General features: G+C 36.7%; 1 protein-coding gene across 1 annotated transcript in view; it reads left to right on the top strand.

Annotated features, from left to right (window-relative positions):
* The window catches only part of tna (tonalli), an 88,320-nt gene that overhangs the window by 53,731 nt on the left and 13,605 nt on the right, over positions 1-20,984 (top strand). The window contains exons 4-11 of the mRNA XM_069832844.1: positions 1,405-1,713; positions 2,735-2,884; positions 5,367-5,868; positions 8,412-8,547; positions 12,086-12,296; positions 13,769-13,957; positions 16,011-16,153; positions 18,568-18,709. Of these exons, the coding sequence (XP_069688945.1) occupies positions 1,405-1,713; positions 2,735-2,884; positions 5,367-5,868; positions 8,412-8,547; positions 12,086-12,296; positions 13,769-13,957; positions 16,011-16,153; positions 18,568-18,709 (1,782 nt within the window). The remainder of the gene's footprint in view (positions 1-1,404; positions 1,714-2,734; positions 2,885-5,366; positions 5,869-8,411; positions 8,548-12,085; positions 12,297-13,768; positions 13,958-16,010; positions 16,154-18,567; positions 18,710-20,984) is intronic.

Here is a 20,984-nt window from a genome sequence, read left to right as displayed (position 1 = left end):
AAATGTGTTTTATTTATCTAGTTCAACATTATGAAATCAGCAGCAGAAATAATGTATAGTTAAGTCTAAATAATAATAATAGATAGGGTTGTCAGATTTTCAGAATGCAAATAAGGGACAGTTACAACATTTATTAGAGAAGAATAGGAGGAACTTCTGAGAGAAAGTGAAAGAAATCTATGAGTGCCATCTCAGAGCCTTTCTTCTGTTCACTGAACATTCACTCTTCCAACATTGGCATTATGCCCAGGTACAGAGAAATAAAATTCTACAATTTTCAGTAATTCTGAGTAGCTGCAATAAAAATTTACCCAAATTTTGTGTCAAACGAATCTATCTTTGGAACTTTTCTCGTTGTTGTCTGATAGGAAAGAAAAATTTCAATTTGAACACCTGGCTAAAGAGAAAGTTCTTACTCAGTTCGTAAGATGTATTGTCTTGCAGCCACTTGAGTATCATTTCGACACTATCCCACAATCGTGGACTTAAGTCTTTTCGGCCAGGACTTTTACAATATAAAATCACGAACTGTCTGCGAAATCCACAGCATATAGCAACCCTACTTTTAAGCAAGCAAATATTAAATTCAGTCTCGCCAGTGCCTCTCTGCCTTCCACCGTGGTGGCCCAGGTTCGATCTCCGTCTGGGTCATGAAGGAATTTGTAGCAGGCGTGAAGGGTTTTTCTCGGAATTCTCCCCTTTCCCTTCACCATTATCATTGACATTCCACCAATACTACACAATCACCCTCACTCTACAAGGTTCCGAATGAGGCCTCCAGAACAAATTAAAAATGACTGAAAGTTGTACATATTTGTGTTTAATAAAGACTGTTAAATATCTAGGTATGAAATTAAATATATATATATTTTTTTTTTTCTTGTCTCCTTTAACATACTATTCGTAACCTATTCACTACTATTAATTTTGTCCTCATATTTAAGTAAGACATATATTATTACTATTTGGAAGACTCCTGTGTTTTATTTTGGACATCCCCCACCCCCGCCAAATAAAAGCCCTGGATACGTGCCTGATAGCAGTGATGATTATAGTGATTATTATTATTACTATTATTATTATTATTATTACTACTACTACTACTACTACTACTACTACTACTACTACTACTACTACTACTACTACTACTACTGCTACTACTTTACTGGCTTTAATCATTATGATGATGATGATGATGATGATGATGATGATGATGATGATGATGAGGAGGAGGAGGAGGAGGAGGAGGAGGAGGATCATAGGTCATGTTTACAATTTAGCAACATTGTACACTCCACTACTACTTTTACTATGAAAAACTAGAAAATATCATTGAAATTGGTTATATGTCACAAAAACAGAATTAGGCACTGTCAGTTAAAGATGCATTTTTAATGTTCGCAGATGCAAAGTGTCCCTCAGCATGGTATGCCAGCGCAGCAATATGGAAACTCATATGCTGCACAACGAGGCCATGGACCTATGGGTATCGGAAACCCAAACACTGCAATGACTACCATGGGGAATATGGGAATGGGATCAATGGGAGGAGGCATGAATGGCATGAACCCCATGAACTCTATGGCTAACATGGGAATGATGGGGCAGAATGCAGGCATGCATGGAAACATGATGGGAGGAATGGGACCAGGTTCTATGGGTCCAGGGTCAATGGGCCCTGGAACAATGCCAATGAACAAGATGGGTATGCAGGTGAGTTAGTAGTATAGGCATTATTATTATTATTATTATTATTATTATTATTATTATTATTATTATTATTATTAACTTGAGTGTGTAGTTTACCGAAATTTTCAAGTTAAAAGAAATGTAACTGATTCTCTTAATGTAAGAGCATAATAATAGAAAAACATGATCTACTCAAGTGCTTGAGAAAAAGCATTTCAACAACTTAATAATGTAAATTTAAAAGCCATAGTGGATGTCCGATAAGCTATAATCTTAATAAATCAAATGTAAGGGTCCGTCTGTGCTTATCTATATTGGAACAAAATAACTAAAAGTTATTTGTACACATTTTAATTAAAATATGAACATTTTCGACTCGATTGAATCATCTTCAGATATACATGCCAAATGAATATGTTAATGAAACTATTGGAGTGTAGGTGTACATGTGTATAAGCAAATGCAATGTGAACCACTATAAAACAAGGTGCATTCATATGTCATGAGTTAATATAAGTTTAAAACATATCGATAAAATAACAATATTATATTATATGTGTAGACTATTATATAAGTTAAAATGTTAAAATATACAAATTGTAATGTACTATGAACAGGTTGAAACAGAGTGTGTACTGTAGCACCCAGTGTGGCAACCAATATAGATAAACATAGATGGATCCTTATATTTCATTTATTAATCTGTTAATGTACCTATTAGATATTAAGTCACACTCTCATATCGCTACATGAATTTTCTTTTATGATAACAGTAATATTTCATATAATTAACTACAGTATTTATGTTGGCAATAATATCCCTTTGTTTTGCATAATATTTATAAAAAAGGGTACATTTTTTTCCATTTAATAAAGAACAAAATTTTCATGTTAATATTTCTCGTGATTTCTGCAGGAATGTCACCATTTCTGTTTGACTTCTTACAAATGTTATATTGTCTTTTCTATATGATAACTTACACATTAATATTTCTATGAACTATGAAACTAGGTTTGAATTTTCTTCTTGTGTTTTTTTATTTAGGGTCCGGGACCACAAGTATACCCACGTAGATTGGCCCCTTACCCCAGCCCCGCAATGCACACAATACAAAAGAGGCAGCAGCAGGGTTACCCCAATCCTGGGCCAGGACCCACAATGCAGCCTGGTTTCTCACCAGCAGGAGCACCTCAGGTAGGAAGCAATTGCAAATTTAATTCATCCTCCCACAACCTTAGTCATTCATCAACATTTCTTCTAGGGACTTAAAAATTTTTAATCTAAATGTTTAATTTAAATAATATGCAGCATTGCCGGCATCCATTTTCAGTTTTTACAGTTTATGTAGGTTTTAATACACTGTTACATTCATTCATTAACGAAATAGCGAAACGAAAAATGTGCCATCGAAAAAAAAAAAAGAAGACTGAAATTATGAAACTATTATTTTAAATACTTTATAGTTAAGATTTCGCGAATGAAATAACAAGTATTGCTGGAATTAGTTTAACAGTTTGAATTATGTTTTTTCGCGTTATTGTAAAAATTCGTTTTATTTCGCGATTCAAAAGTGCCTTTTTGAGGTTATGGGAAGAAGTGTAAAGAAATGGTGCAAAATTTGCCAAAATCTGAACAATTCGCGTTGTCGGCTCTCGTGAAATTTACGGATCTGTAGTTATTGAACACAGGTGACTTGCAGAACATTTATATAGTAGAAATAAACGCAAGATACATCGGCACTTTTGAATTGCTAACAAGTGGTGATGTCGTAGTTGGTATAGTGCTGGCCTTCTATGCTCGAGGTTGCGGGTTCGATCCCGGCTGAGCTCGATGGCATTTAAGTGTGTTTAAATGCGACTGGCGTATGTCAGTAGATTTACTGGCATGTAAAAGATATCCTGCAGGACAAAATTCCGGCACACCGGCAACACAGTTATAACCTCTGCAGTTGCGAGCGTCGTTAAATAAACCATAATTAATTAATTAACAAGTGATGGTGGTATAGTAGGGAAATACTGGGATTCAAATTGGCAGGTGATTTGTCACAAAACAAAGCGTTGATACATGGAAACTAACTTAATTCCTCTCATTCAGGTGACAAACTGCAAAGAAATATTTTTAAATTAAATCAGATATGTGCACAATAGAATTTTATAATATCTAATAAAAAAATTCTGTGGCATTAGTATTAATGGGAAAACAACAAATAAAACCGAAAATGTTAATAAAAGTCTTGCTTCTGACTCAATTACAGTAGAACTTGGTTATAACGACATCCAAGGGACCTTGAAAATTATGTTGTTATAAACGAGTGTCGTAGTAACCGAGATTCACATTATCAGTTTAGTGAGATGGAAAATGAAAAATAATAAACATAATTAGGCTTATTTTAGATTTATGTATTAACCTTTAAGCATACCATGAACACAATAAAATACATGTACAATTATAAATACAGTATTCTGTATTAAAACAGTTTGTTCATTACTCACCAAACTTATTTACTGAGGAGTGAAGTAATCAGTCATTTTATTCAGTTGTCTCCTACTTGCCCACTATACGCTTTCTAAATTAAATTCTATGTTCATTATTTCAGTTGCAATTTCACTGTTCCTTCTCCTAGCTTCATAGAAATGTTCACAATTCTGATGGCTTCTAAAGTGTCACTCACTTCTTTTAGTGGCCATACTGCATTAAAATGCGTGCACTTAGTGAAAACTTCCTGTCGAAACTGACCGCATGCAGGTACCATTAATACCGCATGAATTCGGGCAAGTTAAAATGGGATGAGGAATCTGCCTGCATTCCAGAGGTCTATGATAGAAGGGAACAGTAAAGGATTTGCCAGATTTCAGCAAAATATTTCTTAAAATACTTTGGTTCTTAGAAAATTGTATTCCAAACTGAGGTTGAAAATGACGTTATATGCGAGGTAGACGCATATACGTTTGTCGTATTGAGCAAGGTAGAAAAGCATATGTCTTATGGGGAATTAGTTGGGACCACAGAATATTTGACGTTATAGGTGAGGTGTCGCACAAAACGAGGTCGCTATAACAAAGTTCTACTGTATTTGCATTCGAATGGAGTTCGTACCTGATGTAGGAGCCTTTGTCAATTTTAATTTTTTATTTATTTTATTGGGTTATTTTACGACGCTGTATCAACATCTAGGTTATTTAGCATCTGAATGATATGAAGGTGATAATGTCGGTGAAATGAGTCCGGGGTCCAGCACCGAAAGTTACCCAGCATTTGCTCGTATTGGGTTGAGGGAAAACCCCGGAAAAAACCTCAACCAGGTAACTTGCCCCCATCGGGATTCGAACCCGGGCCACCTGGTTTCGCAGCCAGACGCGCTGACCATTATTCCACAGGTGTGGACGTCAATTTTAAACTCAGTTATGATTGAAGGTGCACTTAACGGATTTTGATTTTTAGAGCCTCTCAAATGTAAAATTTAGGAAATATGTTGTCTTAAAATATTTGTCATAGAAGATTAAACTGGACAGATCACTTAGAATGAACCCAAAAAGATACATAGAACAAATTTTAGAGTAAAAACGAAAGGGAAAATAGAACACCAGCAGACCTAACAAGAGGTACTGTTGAAGTTGAAACAGATTTGAGCAACCTAATCTGTGAAAACGAATGATTATTTTGATTGTGTTTGCAGTACCCAGCTGGCTATGGCAATGGGAGGCCGGGCTTCCAGACACAATACCCACCTCAACAAACCATGGGTCCATCTGGGACATTCGGTCCTGGAGCGGGAGTACGTGGCAATGCAGTCAGCATGCGACAAACAACCCCACCTTATTCTGCCAGTGCGCAGGCAGGTCACCAGTATTTCGGGGCGAATGGAATGCCCACAGGTGCGATGGCCGGTCACCACAACGGTGGGGCAGGGGCCGCGCAGTTCCCTCCCCACCACCAAGCTGCTGGCACTCCTCAGTATGGAAGCGCAGCTGGTGCTGCCCAGTATGCTGGTGGTGCAGGCAGCCAATTCCAGCAGGATGTCGGCAGCATGAGGAATAACATGAGCTACCAGCACAGTCCAATCCCCGGAAATCCTACCCCACCTCTCACCCCCGCCAGCAGTATGCCCCCTTACATCAGTCCTAATCCTGATGTCAAACCAAACTTTGCTGAGCTCAAACCACCATTACCCATACAAAGTAAGTAACATCTCAAGTCACTGTTAACATTAAGGTTAAATGAAGGATGGGTGGAGCGAAGAAAAATTCTCTCCGGCACTGGGACTCGAACCCAGGTTTTCAGCTCTACGTGCTGATGCTTTATCCACTAAGCCACACCGGATTCCAGTTCTAATGCCGGATTGAATCCTCTCAGTTCCACCTCTTAATTTTCCCCTTTAGTGACCAACCCTCATGCACTGTGTCACAGATGTGTGACAGTGGCACTATGTGCAGAGGTGCACTCATTACGAGTGACTAACTGGCCGGGATCTGATGGAATGAGCGCTTCTTAAATCACTAAGTGATTATTTACGCATATCATATTATTATGATGTACCGAAGTAAGTATGATATTTCCGTGCAAAAATTCTACATTATCATGTGATGAGGGATGGGTGGAGTGGAGAAAAATTGTTTCGAACCCGGGTTTTCAGCTCTACATGCTGACGCTTTATCCACTAAGCCACACCGGATTCGAGTTCCGATGCCAGATTGAATCCTCAAAGTTTAAGTTCCACCTCTTAGGCCCGATTGTATAAACCATTTAATCTTAGATCAGAGGTTAAATTGATCCTTGTTTTAGCTGAACTTGGAATTTTGTGTTGTATAAAGTCTAATCTGAGATTAATTTGTCTGAAACTAAAGTCAACTTTGACTGAAGAAATTTCTCCGATTAAGTTAAATGATCCAAGTTCAGTTATTTCTTTTCTGTTTGAAATATACGAGTGACAGATTGTGCAAATAAAATATCCATTATTATTAATATTAATAGATATGGTACATACATTTACATATATTTATTTCAATTTCTTGCCTTAATACACAAACAGTCTTATATTTTATAAGGCTCTATCGTGTTCAGCAGTATCAAATAACATAACCTATAATTATATTATGTTTATAACAACCATTAATTATTAATGGATATGATAGGTACATTCATAAATGTTCAATTAACTGTATTACTAAACGAAAATTGTCGTTTTATAAAGCTTTATTATGTTTAGCAGTATCAAACACCACAACATGATAACAACTTGGAGAACAGTCAACCTTCTTCTTATTGTCCGCCATTATTTACATTGCACAAAAAAACCATTGTCTCCAACAGAGTGTAATACCGAAAGTCGCCAAAAAGTAGTTGTAAAGTCGCTAGATTTCTCATTATCAACAAAGAAAGATTAAATTTTGTCACTATGGGGTGCTAAAAAGATCACTAAATCCCTCTTTAAGCAATATAAAAGTTAAAAGAAATTGTTGTTGAAAAAGAGTTAAAGTCACTAGATTGGCAACACTGAACAGATCTGTATAACATGGTCCGCGCATCACGTATTTCACCTGTTCATACGATGTTGCCAAATCCTTTTCACGTGAACTCAGATTGCATTTGAACCAAGGTAATTTGATCGCAGAAAAGTTTTATACAATAGAATAAGTGTCTGAACTTGGTTCACTCTTCGATCTTCGATCAAAGTTGATCTTTAGTCAGGGAGTTTTATACAATCGGGCCTAAGTGTGTTGGACATTGTGCCACTGTCACACATCTATGACACAGTGCATGAGGGTTGGCCACTAAAGGCAAGAGGAGAATTCAATCCAGCATTGGAATTTGAATCCGGTGTGGCTTAGTGGAGAAAGCATCAGCATGTAGAGCTGAAAACCCAGATTCGAGTCCTGGTGCCAGAGAGAATTTTTTTCCGCTCCACTCATTCTTCATCATATGGTAATGCAGAATTCCTGCACGGAAATATCATATGTACTTCGGTACATCACAATAATTAAGGTTAAAATTGTTTGTATATTTAATTTAATGTAGTAAATTTAATAAATGTTTACATTTTACATTACATTACATTCCAGTTCTTTACTCAGCTCGGATATACCACAGCCTTAGTTATTGTGCTTGCTCTGATATTTTCTACATTACCGTAAAGTGGGTTGACTTTGAACAGTAATTTAGCTCCTTTCTAAATTAAATGCTGTACCCAATTGCGAAAAACTGTTTAAGTTGTGAATAAATTAGTTCAGTTTTTTCGAAATAGGGCACAGCATTTAATTTAGAAGGGTGCTAAATTACTGTTCAAAGTCACCTCGGCATTCAAAGTCACCCCACTTTACGGTATTTCCTACTCTGACTGTTGGAAGCCTCAACCGTTGTTATTTGCATTTGCAACCCTTCCTATGAAAAAGTTGGAGAACACTGTGCGGTAGCCTTACGAGCCAATCAGAATGTAGTATTTTCTATCAGCTGCTCATGCTGCTACAGGGGGTGCTACTGTGTTGTCGGTTTGCTACATATTGTGTTATATGGTGTTACTGCCACATGCATATTGTGTGTGTTAGTGTTATAAAGTTATAAATAATTTGTAGCGCTGCTGTGAAATGTAACAAAGAATTGAAGGATTGCAATAGATACTACACAAGAATCTGTGTAATTAAATATTCTGTTCCTTCTCGGAATATAAAACAGTTTGTGTTGATTTGCGCTATACTTATATTTTTGTTTCTTCGTGTATTTGCAGAAGATGATGAATTACGTCTGACTTTTCCTGTACGTGATGGAATCATCTTACCTCCATTCCGCCTGGAACATAACTTGGCGGTTAGCAACCATGTCTTCCAGCTCAAACCTACTGTTCACCAGACACTGATGTGGAGGTACGTTTGAAGTTCATATTACTGTATTTTGATAAAACCATTTTCTTTAGTGTTAGAAATACTTGAAAATATGCATTTCTGTACATTTTGAAAGACATGAAACTTTATTATATTCACTGTATTCTGAAGTATATTAGAAGCCTAATGCACAATATTATGCCTTTCACTACTCTGAACTATTGTGTTATTAAAAAGATTTAAGCTTTTCTCTCCCTATGAATGTACATAATACATAACTATACCAATATTGTAATGCAGTGAGGTTAGTTGGGGATGCTCGAGTTTTCAGCTGGAGCCGGCCCAGCTATCAATGTGTTGGTTACGGCGAGGAACATGCGTGCTTCTCCGGCACTTTTAGGCGTACAATCCTACTGTTACAATGCTTAAAAGTTATAGTACTTAACAAGATCACATTCGTTACTCAAAATCATCATCATCAGTTAGCGCTACAACCCAGGGTGGGTTTTGATCTCCTTAACAACAGCCTTCCATTTTACTCTGTCCTTCACCATGGTAGTCCATCCTCTCACTCCCATAATTTCAAGATCTTTGGAAACCCCGTCCATCCATCTTAATTTTGGTCTACCCTTTCTTCTCCTGTTATATAGTCTACCCTTTAACATTTTAATAGGAGTGCGTGTTTCAGGCATCCTTTTTACATGTCCTAGCCATCTCAGTCTTTGAGCTTTCATAAATTTTACAACATCTTGACCTCCTATCAGGTTAAGAAGTTCATTGTTGGAGTGTATCCTCCATCCTTGATGATCATTGACTGGGCCAAAGATTCTACGCAGAATCTTCCGTTCAAAGTTTCTTAAAGAGTTCTCGTTTTTTTTTTTTTTGTAAATGTCCATGTCTCTGAACCAAAGGTAACTACAGGACGAACTAATGTTTTATAAACTTTAATCTTTGTCATCCTCGATAACAACTGATTTTTAAACAGTGGAAGATTAGCGTAATAAGCCCGATTTCCAGCCTGTATTCTGTCGTTGACACAACCACTCACATCACAGTTATTATTAATAATAACTCCAAGATATCTGAATTGGGATACACTTTCAAATGTATACTCCTGGATGGTAATATTCTTAGGGGTCCTTCTCAACTTAGAGGTGGACATAATCATGTATTTAGTTTTTCCTTGATCCACTGTTATCGTTACTCAAAATATCCTCCATTTACTGCAACACACATATGACATCTTTTTATGAAATTTGCAGTCATTTTCACAAGTTCTTCAGTCTTTCACCAGTCTTGTCTAATTTCTCTTCTGACAGAAAACAGCATTCTCTTTTGGGTTTTTCATCGTTTATCGAACCTGTCAGCATGAACTTCCATAAAGTCTTCTTATTGTACTGGCAGCTGGAACAAGTCTCTCTGGAAACTTTTCCAGAAATTTGCATCTTGTCGTCGCACATGGTTTTCATTTCCATATGTATGAGTTGTATAGATAAGTACGTTCACGTAATGAATAAGTCATTACAACAGTAGCCTAGCAAGTTACCTGATTGAGGTCTTTTTCGGAGTTTTCTCTTAATCCAATAAGAGCAAATAAGTGGTGTTGAACAGCAACTTGTAAAAAAAAAAATTAACAAAACGAGATTTCACTTTATTGCTATTAAAAAAGTCTTTCCGAATCTTCTGCAAACACTTTTTATGTCAAGGTATAAATACAAACTTTACAAGAAGATATTTAAATACCCTCTCATGTCAGATATTTGTTTGTTATCAAGATATTAAAATGTTTATTCACTGTTCTCTGAAATTGAATATTTTGACATACTAGATTGCCGTTCAACACCATTGAAATGCTGGGTAACTTTTGGTACTGGACCCTGGACTCATTTCACTGACATCATCACCTTCATTTCATTCAGACTTTAAGTAATCATCACAGTTGATAAAGCATCGTAAAAATAAACTAATTAAAAAATTGTGAAACAATTCAGAGTGTGCAAGAAAGGGATAGCAAAGTACTGTTGTGTCAGTGATTTCTGTTTCTGTAAACATAAGTGATTGAAAGTAACATGAGGAATCAAAATAGAGAAGGAACAGTATAGAAATTGAAGGTATGTCAGGGGTGGGAGAGTTGGATGATCAACTTTTTATTCGAGTTTGTGTAGTTCATCTAAAACAATCGACCCCCAAAAAAAAATGTATTTAGAGTAATGAAGTACTGAGAACTGTGCATATTTGATAGCAACTGCAATGCAGTGCAGTGTGATGCTCTCCATACATCGATAAATATCGCACATCTGACTCACTTCTAAGTTTTTATTATCATTAGAGACCGGATTTTAAAGGGAATTCCTTGTTTTTTATTTCAACACAAAACATGAAATAATTAATCACGATGTTCAAAACTATCTTCCATCGAACAAATTATGTGGTTTTGACTTCCCTTTTTTAGTCCATATTCCCTTCCCCCCCCCCCTTTTAAAACATCTCTTATTTTGGTCCCTTTTTTTTTTTAACAGAATATCGCAAACATTTAGATAAATTGTCCTATATTTTTTCTGATAGAACTATAACTTCCTGAGCAAGTGAAAATAAATATCGTTCTTCTTCTGATTCCAGACATTGAAAACTAATAAAGTGTGATGATTTAGATTTCGGGATAAAAAGAAAATTTTCACCTCTGGTTTCAGTTGTTCAGCAGTCATTTTTCGTTTATAAAGACATTCTGCATTCAAAGAGTCAGAATCACATTGAAACATATTGAAATGTTTAATGTGATCAAATACAATACTTTCCTTAAGTTGTGAAGCGATAAATATAAGCTTGTATGTGCTATGTGTATCCACGAATGAGCTGAAGTGTGTTTTCAATTAAAACATCCTTTTGAGGGAATAATATAGTCCTTTTTGAAGTCCTTTTTTGACTATATCAAATACAACACTTTCCTTATGTTATGAAGAGATAAATGTAAGATTATGTGTGCCATGTATATCCATGAATGTGCTGAAGTGTTTTGGGGAGTAATATAGTCCTTTTTCAAGTCCTTTTTTTTGGCTATAACTTTTCCTTTTTTATCTTTTTTTTTTTTATGAAAAATTTTCCCTTTAAAATCGGTCTCTGATTATCATAATCTCACATGTCAAAAATGCTGCCTATATCTATAGAGATCTAAGTTTGAGGGGATATTTCGACATAAACTTACTAACAGTTCTCTAGTTAGACATAATCATGTGAGTAAGAAGTAATTCTAAACTTTTACCCTTTTCAAATTGTGGAACCGATCCTTTCCAAATCATGGAGATGATCTTAAGACAGTTATGTAGCAATAATGAAGTAATGGTGGAATGCTAATGACGGGAAATAGATACACTGAGTGAAAGCCATTAGCTGACTGTTACTAACAGTTTAGTTTAGTTATTCCTCAATGTGATGGCATTGATTGAAACAAATAAATTACTTCTGAAGCACGTGAATTTCATATTATTTTATATTACTTGAAGAAAATTTGTAGTAAGTTTTTCAGGACCACCCAAATGTTAATAAAGAGGACAATAATTATTACCTTTCTTGTATTTTACAGGTCTGATCTTGAACTTCAGTTGAAATGTTTTCATCATGAAGACCGACAGATGAACACCAACTGGCCAGCAAGTGTCCAAGTATCTGTGAATGCAACGCCACTCAGTATCGACCGTGGGGAAAACAAAACATCTCATAAACCCCTCTACCTGAAGGAGGTGTGTCAGCCTGGTCGAAATACCATCCAGATCACTGTTTCAGCTTGCTGTTGTGTAAGTATTGTATTGTATTGTATTGTATTGTATTGTATTGTATTGTATTTATTAAAATTCCGTGGTATTCATACATTGCTTCACAGCTAGAATATGGAACAAGTCAAAAAACTTAATACTATTATAAAGTCTTCATTTATAGTCACAGTCTAGACGAGATTTACAATATAGTCTACTAGTACAACACAATTTTTTAGTACCTATCAATTTCATGAAGCATTATTGAATGTTATGAATTCACCTACAGAATAGAAGGCGTGAGAAATTGGTACTTCTTTAATTTGACCCTAAATAATCTTATGTTTTAAGTTTAATTTTTCATATCGATAGAGAGGCTATTAAACATTTTTACTGCCATATAACACACTCCTTTTTGATAGCATGTTAGACTTGCCAATGGAGTATGAAAGTCATTTTTGACGTGTATTTATGTTATGAACTGTTGAATTAGTTACAAAGTTTTCACGATTACATAAAAGGAAGATTATTAATGAAAAGATATACTGACAAGCCATGGGCATTATTTGTAGTTTTTTTGAAAATAGTCCTACAAGATTCCCTAGATTTGGCACCTACTTTTATTCTAATTACTCTTTTTTGTAATTGGAATATACTGTTACTATCTGTGGAATTTCTCCAGAATATTATTCCAAAACTCATTACCGAGTGAAAGTATGCAAAGTATATTGTTTTTAAGGTATTGATATTTACTAACTTTTGCATAGATCTAATAGCAAAACATGCTGAATTTAGTATGGGGGTAATTTCTTTAATATGATTTTTCCAATTTAACACATTATCGATTTTTAAGCCAAGAAATTTGGTTGTTGTTGTTTCTAACAGGGATCTATTATTAATTATTGCGCTAGAAATTTGTTTACCATTTTGGGTTAGTGGTTAGCATGTCTGACTGCGAAACTAGTGGGCCCAGAATCGAAATCTGGTTGGGACAAGGGTTCCCCCCCCCCCCCAGGTTTTCCCTTAACTCATTAAGAGTAAAAAAAAAAGTTATGTTTTATTTAACGACGCTTGCAACTGCAGAGGTTATATCAGCGTCACCGGTGTGCCGGAATTTTGTCCTGCACGAGTTCTTTTACATGCCAGTAAATCTGCTGACATGAGCCTGTCGCATTTAAACACACTTAAATGCCATCGACCTGGACCGGGATCGAACCCGCAACCTTGGGCATAGAAGGCCAGCACTATACCAACTCGCTAACCAGGTCGACTTAAGAGTAAATGCTGGGTAACTTTCGGCCTGCATATTTCTATACTCTCAGGGCTAACAGAATCTGACCTAATGAGTGCCCCGACCAAATCTCACAACAGGATTCTTCATCATAATCGTCACAAAGTAGAGACAGAGGCGCAAATGGTTATACGTCAAGAAACAAGCCATTAATAAAAGCTTTTTAGTATGAAACAGGTTTAATTTAGTAAATTAAGATACATCTATAATGTTATTGTTGCAGTCCCACCTCTTTGTATTGCAACTGGTGCATCGACCGAGTGTGAGAAGTGTACTGCAGGGTCTGTTGAGGAAACGCCTACTCACAGCTGACCACTGCATTTCCAAGATCAAACGCAACTTCAGCAACACAGCCTCGTCGGGTGGAAGCATGGGCACAGACAGAGATGGCGTTGAGCAGACAGCGCTCAAGGTAGAATCTCCTCACATTCAATCACGGCTGCTTTCTGCCTTGAATCATTCCCTATCTCTGTTTATACTAATATTATAGGGGTGCACCGTTAGCCAATATACTATTGTGGGGTACTCCTGTTTTCTCTTACCGACGTTTCCATCATTGCTTCATTGATCATCATCTCGTGCTATATAGATTGTTTCCCATGGTGTATCAGGGTAATATTATCATGACGCATTATTTCTAAAGGTGGATAAGGCAAATGATTGTAATTCTGTACCCACTATTGGGAGTGAATATAAAGTGTATTAGAAGTACACTAAAAACTTGAGGTGTCTTCAATTTTGTAAATAATTTATTGAGAACAGTCAGAATAAGCTAACCATTTCCATTTATGTTCCTTTCTGGCCCAATGTAGGGGCTATTTGCACCTTTCTTGTCAGCTTCTTCTTTTCCTTCAGTATCCTGATGTCCCGGCACCCATCATAATTCTACAAAGTTATTCTGTGACAATACCAAAAGAATCTGAAGGCATTCCCACACCAATTCAGATTTAAATTGGTGGGAGTCAATTGCCTTATGGGCAACTTGTCTATTTATGAGGATCTGAATATGCTTGTTTCTGTAGCCTTTCTCAGCTCCTTTTTGAGCACAGGTCAGGATTGCAAATATCTCTGCCTGGAAAACAGTACAATATCTAATAAGTAGGGTTCCCAGATATACTGGAAAAAAAATACTGGACACTTACCAGTTTTCACTGAGTAAGTTTAGTATGCGCACCCATCAAAATGCCTATCTTTCAAAGTGTGTGTGTGTGTAGTAAATTTTACTGCACAAACACTATACTAACTAAGGGTAAGTAAACAAATAGTAAACAAAATTGTTAGGGAGCATATTTGCATTAATTTTAAGCTTCTTTACGTAAGTTACCTTCAAATTGTTTTTACTAGATTATTACAGAAATAGCTACAAAATACACTACTCACGTGACAATATTTTTATAAATCAATCCGCTTTGGCCTTGCAATATTTCTCTGAAGAATTAATTTCACTTAATAATTGTTTATTTTGAAGAATCATGTAAGAAAAGCAACACAATCCTCACTGAAGAATGATTTTACAACAAGCATTGATTTTATTTTTTACAGACAATTTATTTTTCTCATCATTCCTTAGAGCGTTCATGCGAGAAAATAATCTTTCGACACATGCATTTGTTCCAGGGATACACATAATGAACTCCACTACCCTTTTCAAATTTGAGAGTTCTGCTTCAGTACTTTTAAAAAGATCCACCCAGACTTCATCTAAATGTTTGGTGTTGCCATCACTCACCTTGAAACATTAATAACTCACAATAATTATTTCATAATAGCCCATCTACAATACAATGATGAAGTGCGATGTTTGTAATTTGTAATGCAGAATAGACATTGTAACGTCCATTTTTTCTCAGTTTAGAACTCTAAAATATGGGACAGAAAGCTGTCCGAAGACTTTTCTCGGGACAGTGGGACACGTTAGCGAAAAATGGGATGATCCGTATTTTATGGGATGTCTGGGAACTCTACTTCTAAGACTAACACTAAGTTTTGTTTTGAGGCATGTACTATATTTCTCTGCTCTGGATTGGATCCCAACACGTGAACCATCTGTATACCAAATAAGGTTGCTCTGGAACTTCCTCAGTTTCTGCTTATCTGCTCGGGAACTTAAGTGAATTCTCAGGATAATGTAACGTATTGTAATGGAATAATACAACATTTTGAAACTCACCACCATCATCGACTTTGGTCTGTTCTGTCTTCACTACGGTGAGGATTTTTATAACGTGCACTAAGCATTCAGCATGGTGCAAGACCACTGATTAAAATAAAATATAGTAAACACAAGACAACAGATCTGCACCAAATTCTTTTGAAGAGAGAGAAATCTGCAGAATCTCTCAGTTTTGGCCCACTTAGTTTTTGTAGTGATATATTTGTTTGTAACGGTTTTATGGATAAGAATGAAATATATCGGTGATGTGTACTTTGCCATATTGATAACTTTTGTTTCCTGTTTTATTCAGGTATCACTGAAGTGTCCCATAACATTCAAGAGGATAACTCTCCCTGCAAGAGGCCATGACTGTAAACACATTCAGTGCTTCGACTTGGAATCTTACCTGCAGCTTAACTGTGAAAGAGGGTCTTGGAGATGTCCAGTATGCAAGTAAGTTACACCAGAAAAGTTTTAAATTTAATGTGCTTTCTTTACTCAGTATAGATCTATTCACTTGTAGTATATACTTTCACTTTATGTTAAAAAATGAGCCCACAAATAAAAATATACCTTTTTTCCAAATTTACATAAAGCTAGTATAAACTTTGAATACAAGCTTATAAATTTCTCATTTTAACTTTGTAGTTATATTTCCCAATTTTCTCAGATAAAACTTCTCTGTTATGTCTCACAAGCAAACATTCTCATGGGGACAGATAAAAACGTTAATTTTTTTCTTCCACGAGGCCGTTCAGAAAGTGATTTTCCCTGGGGCCGTTTACAGAAAAAAAGCACAATTTCATGGAAAAATTTATTGTAACAGATACAGCAATTGTTGCGCTATTTTACAACATATTTCCCGCCAGAAATTAGGCATTTGTCATACCAGTTCTGATCCCAGGCAGCAGACTTCTAAGACGCAAGGATACAAAAATTGAGCCCATGAAATACGAGGTCTGTCTAAAAAGTATCCGACCTTTAGCCAGAAAAAATATTTCAAATACCTGACGGGGTTGGGACCCTAATCCCCTTCAAAGTAGGCCCCTTGTGCTTGCACACACTTAGCCCACCGATCCTTCCACTGCCGGAAACACCTCTGGAAGTCTTCTTTTGGAATGGTGTTCAGCTCCGTCGTCGCATTCCGCATTATCTCTTCTCTACTCTCAAAATGGGATCCTTTCAGTGGTGTCTTCAATTTTGGAAACAACCAGAAGTCGCAAGGAGCCAGGTCTGGAGAGTAGGGAGGTTGGTGAACGGTTGTAATTCCATGTTTGGCCAAGAAAGTGTGTATCAATTGGGATGAATGTGCGGGGGCGTTGTCGTGATGCAAGTGCCAGTTGTTCGCCGTCCACATGTCTGGTCTTTTGCGCCGAACTGCATTACGGAGTCGCCAGAGAACATCGTGATAGTACTCCTTTGTCACCATTTGTCCTTCCGGTGCGTATTCGTGATGCACAATTCCACGGACATCAAAGAAAACAGTCAGCATCACCTTGATTTTGCTACGCACCTGCCGCGCTTTCTTCGGCCTTGGAGACTCGGGATGCTTCCATTGCGACGACTGTCTTTTTGTTCCTGGGTCGTACCCGTACACCCATGACTCATCTCCAGTTATCACGGTGTTCAGAAACCCAGGATCAGTGTTGGCGGTGTCCAGAAGGTCCTGTGCAATGTCACGACGGAGGTCTTTTTGTTCCGGGGACAACAACTTCGGCACGAATTTCGCAGCCACTCGGTTCATGTTCAAATCATCACACAAAATTGCATGTGCAGAATCTTTACTCACTCCAACCTCTTCGGCAATCTCCCGCACGGTCAAACGACGATCTGCCATCACCAAATTTCGCACCCTCTCAACAACAGCTGCACTCCGAGCAGTTTGGGGCCTGCCACAACGCTGCTCACTCTCCGCTGATGTGCGGCCATCTTTGAATCGGTTGAACCACTCCTTAATTTGTGTTACACCCATCGCATCTTCCTCAAACACCTGCTGAATCTTACGAATTGTTTGACTTTGAGAATCACCAAGCTTTTGACAAAATTTGATGCAGTATCTTTGCTCAATTCGTTCAGTCATCTTGCGAGAAAACTAAATCCGACAAACACCTAGAACAGCACCTTACTTGACGACCACCAGCCAGTGACTGGCACAAGCGAATGCGGTGAAAAAATTCAAGCATGCGCATTACAGTTCCTCCTTCCACCATGCACAGTGGCGCCGCCTTAGAATCACAACTTTACGCGGGAAAAATTAAGGTCGGATACTTTTTAGACAGGCCTCATATGAAATATACAAAATCAATAAAAAGGTTAAATTATGAACAAAATGATTCACATTTATTTTTAATTGCTATATATTAATATGAATTAACATGTAATTTATTAAAGTTACATTCAATGTCATATTATGAATAAACATACAATATTGCTCAAATAATAACACTATTATTAGAAAATAACTGCAGTATTGAGATGTAGGGACACCATTAAATTAATGAAAGTTGTAACATAACAAACAAATAAAGACAATTAAATATTACAGTTGAGAAATTGTTGGGGGATGGAATTTGAACCCCTGTCCCGAATATTCAGTATTCAATCCAACAAATGGCTTATCTATCCTATATGATAGATAAGCTAATGAGTTACGTGAGGTCTGAGTATGATTTCGTCACTAGTGTACCCGTACAGTTACAGAAAGGAATGTGTCTACTTTTTACTGAGTTATTTTCACTTATTTCAAAGAGAAACTTTAGTATTAAATGTGTAGAATTTTAGTATTACCTCTGCAGATCATAATGAAGTGATATATGATTTCCAGATATAGTGTTGCAAATAATAAACTTCTGATTTCAATTTTTTAGCAAACCGGCACAACTTGAAGGCCTTGAAGTTGATCAGTACATGTGGGGTATTCTAAACACACTCAACAGTTCTGAAGTTGAAGAAGTCACAATTGATTCCTCTGCCAACTGGAAACCTGCCAAGAGTGTGCAGGGCATCAAGGTGAGTAAAAGTTGGAATATGTTATAAATTGACCATGCGTTCTTTGCTCTTATTAGTATTCCATCTTCCCAATACTTTCTCTTCAGGGCTCAGAGTTGTTAGTAAAAACTTAGATTCACTATTTAAGAATAAAGCTACACATGTTACTACTCTGTTGTTGAGAAAATTGCCTATACAGCTCCAGGATTATGAGTAGTTCCGTTCACTTACAAGCTTACTGCTTTCAGTACAGTTATGGAGTTTATTTTCAACTAATAATTAATTAAGTGAAAGATTGTTAGTTTGTATTATGAAGTAGGGAGGAGGTGGGAGAGTGACACAGTGCAGATTGTCCCATTGTGTATGTTCTAAGTAGCAACTACCGGTAGAAAAAACATTTATCTTTTGTTGTCATCTTTTTAATGTGCCAGTTGATATAAACAGCATTAAAATGAAATATGAACGCTTAGTATAGATTTCCGAAATATACATCACATATTCATTATATATGAGGTCTCGCTTACCTCACTGAATACTCACTACCGGGTTTGATTCCCGGTGCCGGAACGAATTTTTCTCGAATTAAATTATAATAATACACATTGGCTACTTCATAGTAGTCGTGTAATATTCAGTGAGGTAGGCAAGAACTCATATATAATGAATATGTGATGTATTAACTGTTAGCAGTTTTCACAAACTGATGTTGAATATGGCCATAAAGTCATTTAAATATGTGCTCCTGCATGTATGACTTACATTGTCTAAAGTGCTGGTAGTAAGGCTGTAAAACATTACGAGAGGAGTTTGTCCGGCACTGTGGATCGTGTCCTGGCATAGCTCAGTTGGAAAGAGCACTCAGCACGTAGAGCTGAGAGGTCCCGGGTTCGATTCCCGGTGCCGGAACGAATTTTTCTCGAATTAAATGGTGATAATTCCGAAATATAGATTACCTGTAAACATTTTCAATAATAAAATTTGTCATTATGTTGAAAGTCAATTGGTTAAACGTTAGTGAAATGGGCAGTAGCATCTTCCCCTTCACTGATGGTAGAGAGTGTGAGTAGAGGGTAAAGGCCTATCAACCAAACTGAAATGGGGATTAGTAGTTCGGCCATAAATCAATGTATAACTTATATGACCACGCCCAATAACGCCACACCGGTATAGTTCAGTCGGCTGAGGCACTTACCTTCCGATCCAGAGTTGCATGGCATGGATTTAATTCCCACTTGGACTGATTAGTGATTACCTAGTTGGGGTTTTTCCGAGGTTTTCCCCAACCATAAGGCGAATCCTCGGCCTCATCTCGCCAAATACCAACTTGCTACCACCAATTTCACTGACGTTAAATAACTGAGTAGTTGATACAGCGTCGTTAAATAACCACAAAAAATTACTCCTCCTCTCCTCGTTGCAGCCATGTCACGTGGCCTCTTTCAGTAATATCTCAGCATCGAAAGCTAATATAGACCTGTGTGATCACTAGTTTAATTTGTAATCAGAATTCTGCAATATTGACGTGATAATAGACCCTACGATACACTTTGAGTGAACTATAGTGAAAAAATAGTGTGAGCTGATACCATTTTTGGAATGTTGCTTTATATGGAAAGAAAATATGAAGAGTTCGCAGGAAAAACGATGAATGTCACATTTCTGTTAAGGATTACATAATGATCTAATTGAGTCTATAACTGCAAGATGTAGGGCTGTTTCTATAGAAAATAAAGGAAAGGATTACTGTATTCGTGGTGATAATTCTCCTTTTTACCATTTTTCATAAGAACAACATTAAATTTCGCAGTAATCCATTGAATTAGATAATGACATCGACCTTAAGAAAACTGTGACATTCATCATTTTTCCCGCGAACTCTTCATATATTAATCACTTCTTTTATGATAGATACGTATTCTCCATTTCTAAACTGAAAGAGAAATAAAACATCGAAACTAACACAATTGTAGTTCCATTTCCAAAACAGGAAGATGTATTCTGCATGCTAGTGTATTCCAGATACAGTGCAGAATTTTTTCTTTATTTGTCAACTTCCCTTTCTGCTATCTTACCTTTCTTCTCCTTCCCTCTCTTTTTTTCTTATTCTCTGTTTCTCATTCTTTCTTTACAGTACATAAATTCGATGTATTATCCTATAGGCTTGCCCTAGTTTTCTATGAATGATAAAGAAATTACATAATTATGACAAGTGGGACTACCACGAGAAAACATGCCCTGTTATCATCTTTGTATATCCCAAATTTTGCTTGAACTTGTCAGGATTTGAAACCAATCT

Source organism: Periplaneta americana, chromosome 8 (genome assembly GCF_040183065.1).
Source record: "Periplaneta americana isolate PAMFEO1 chromosome 8, P.americana_PAMFEO1_priV1, whole genome shotgun sequence".
NCBI classification, from domain to species: domain Eukaryota; kingdom Metazoa; phylum Arthropoda; class Insecta; order Blattodea; family Blattidae; genus Periplaneta; species Periplaneta americana.
This window is presented reverse-complemented; position numbering and strand designations above follow the sequence as displayed.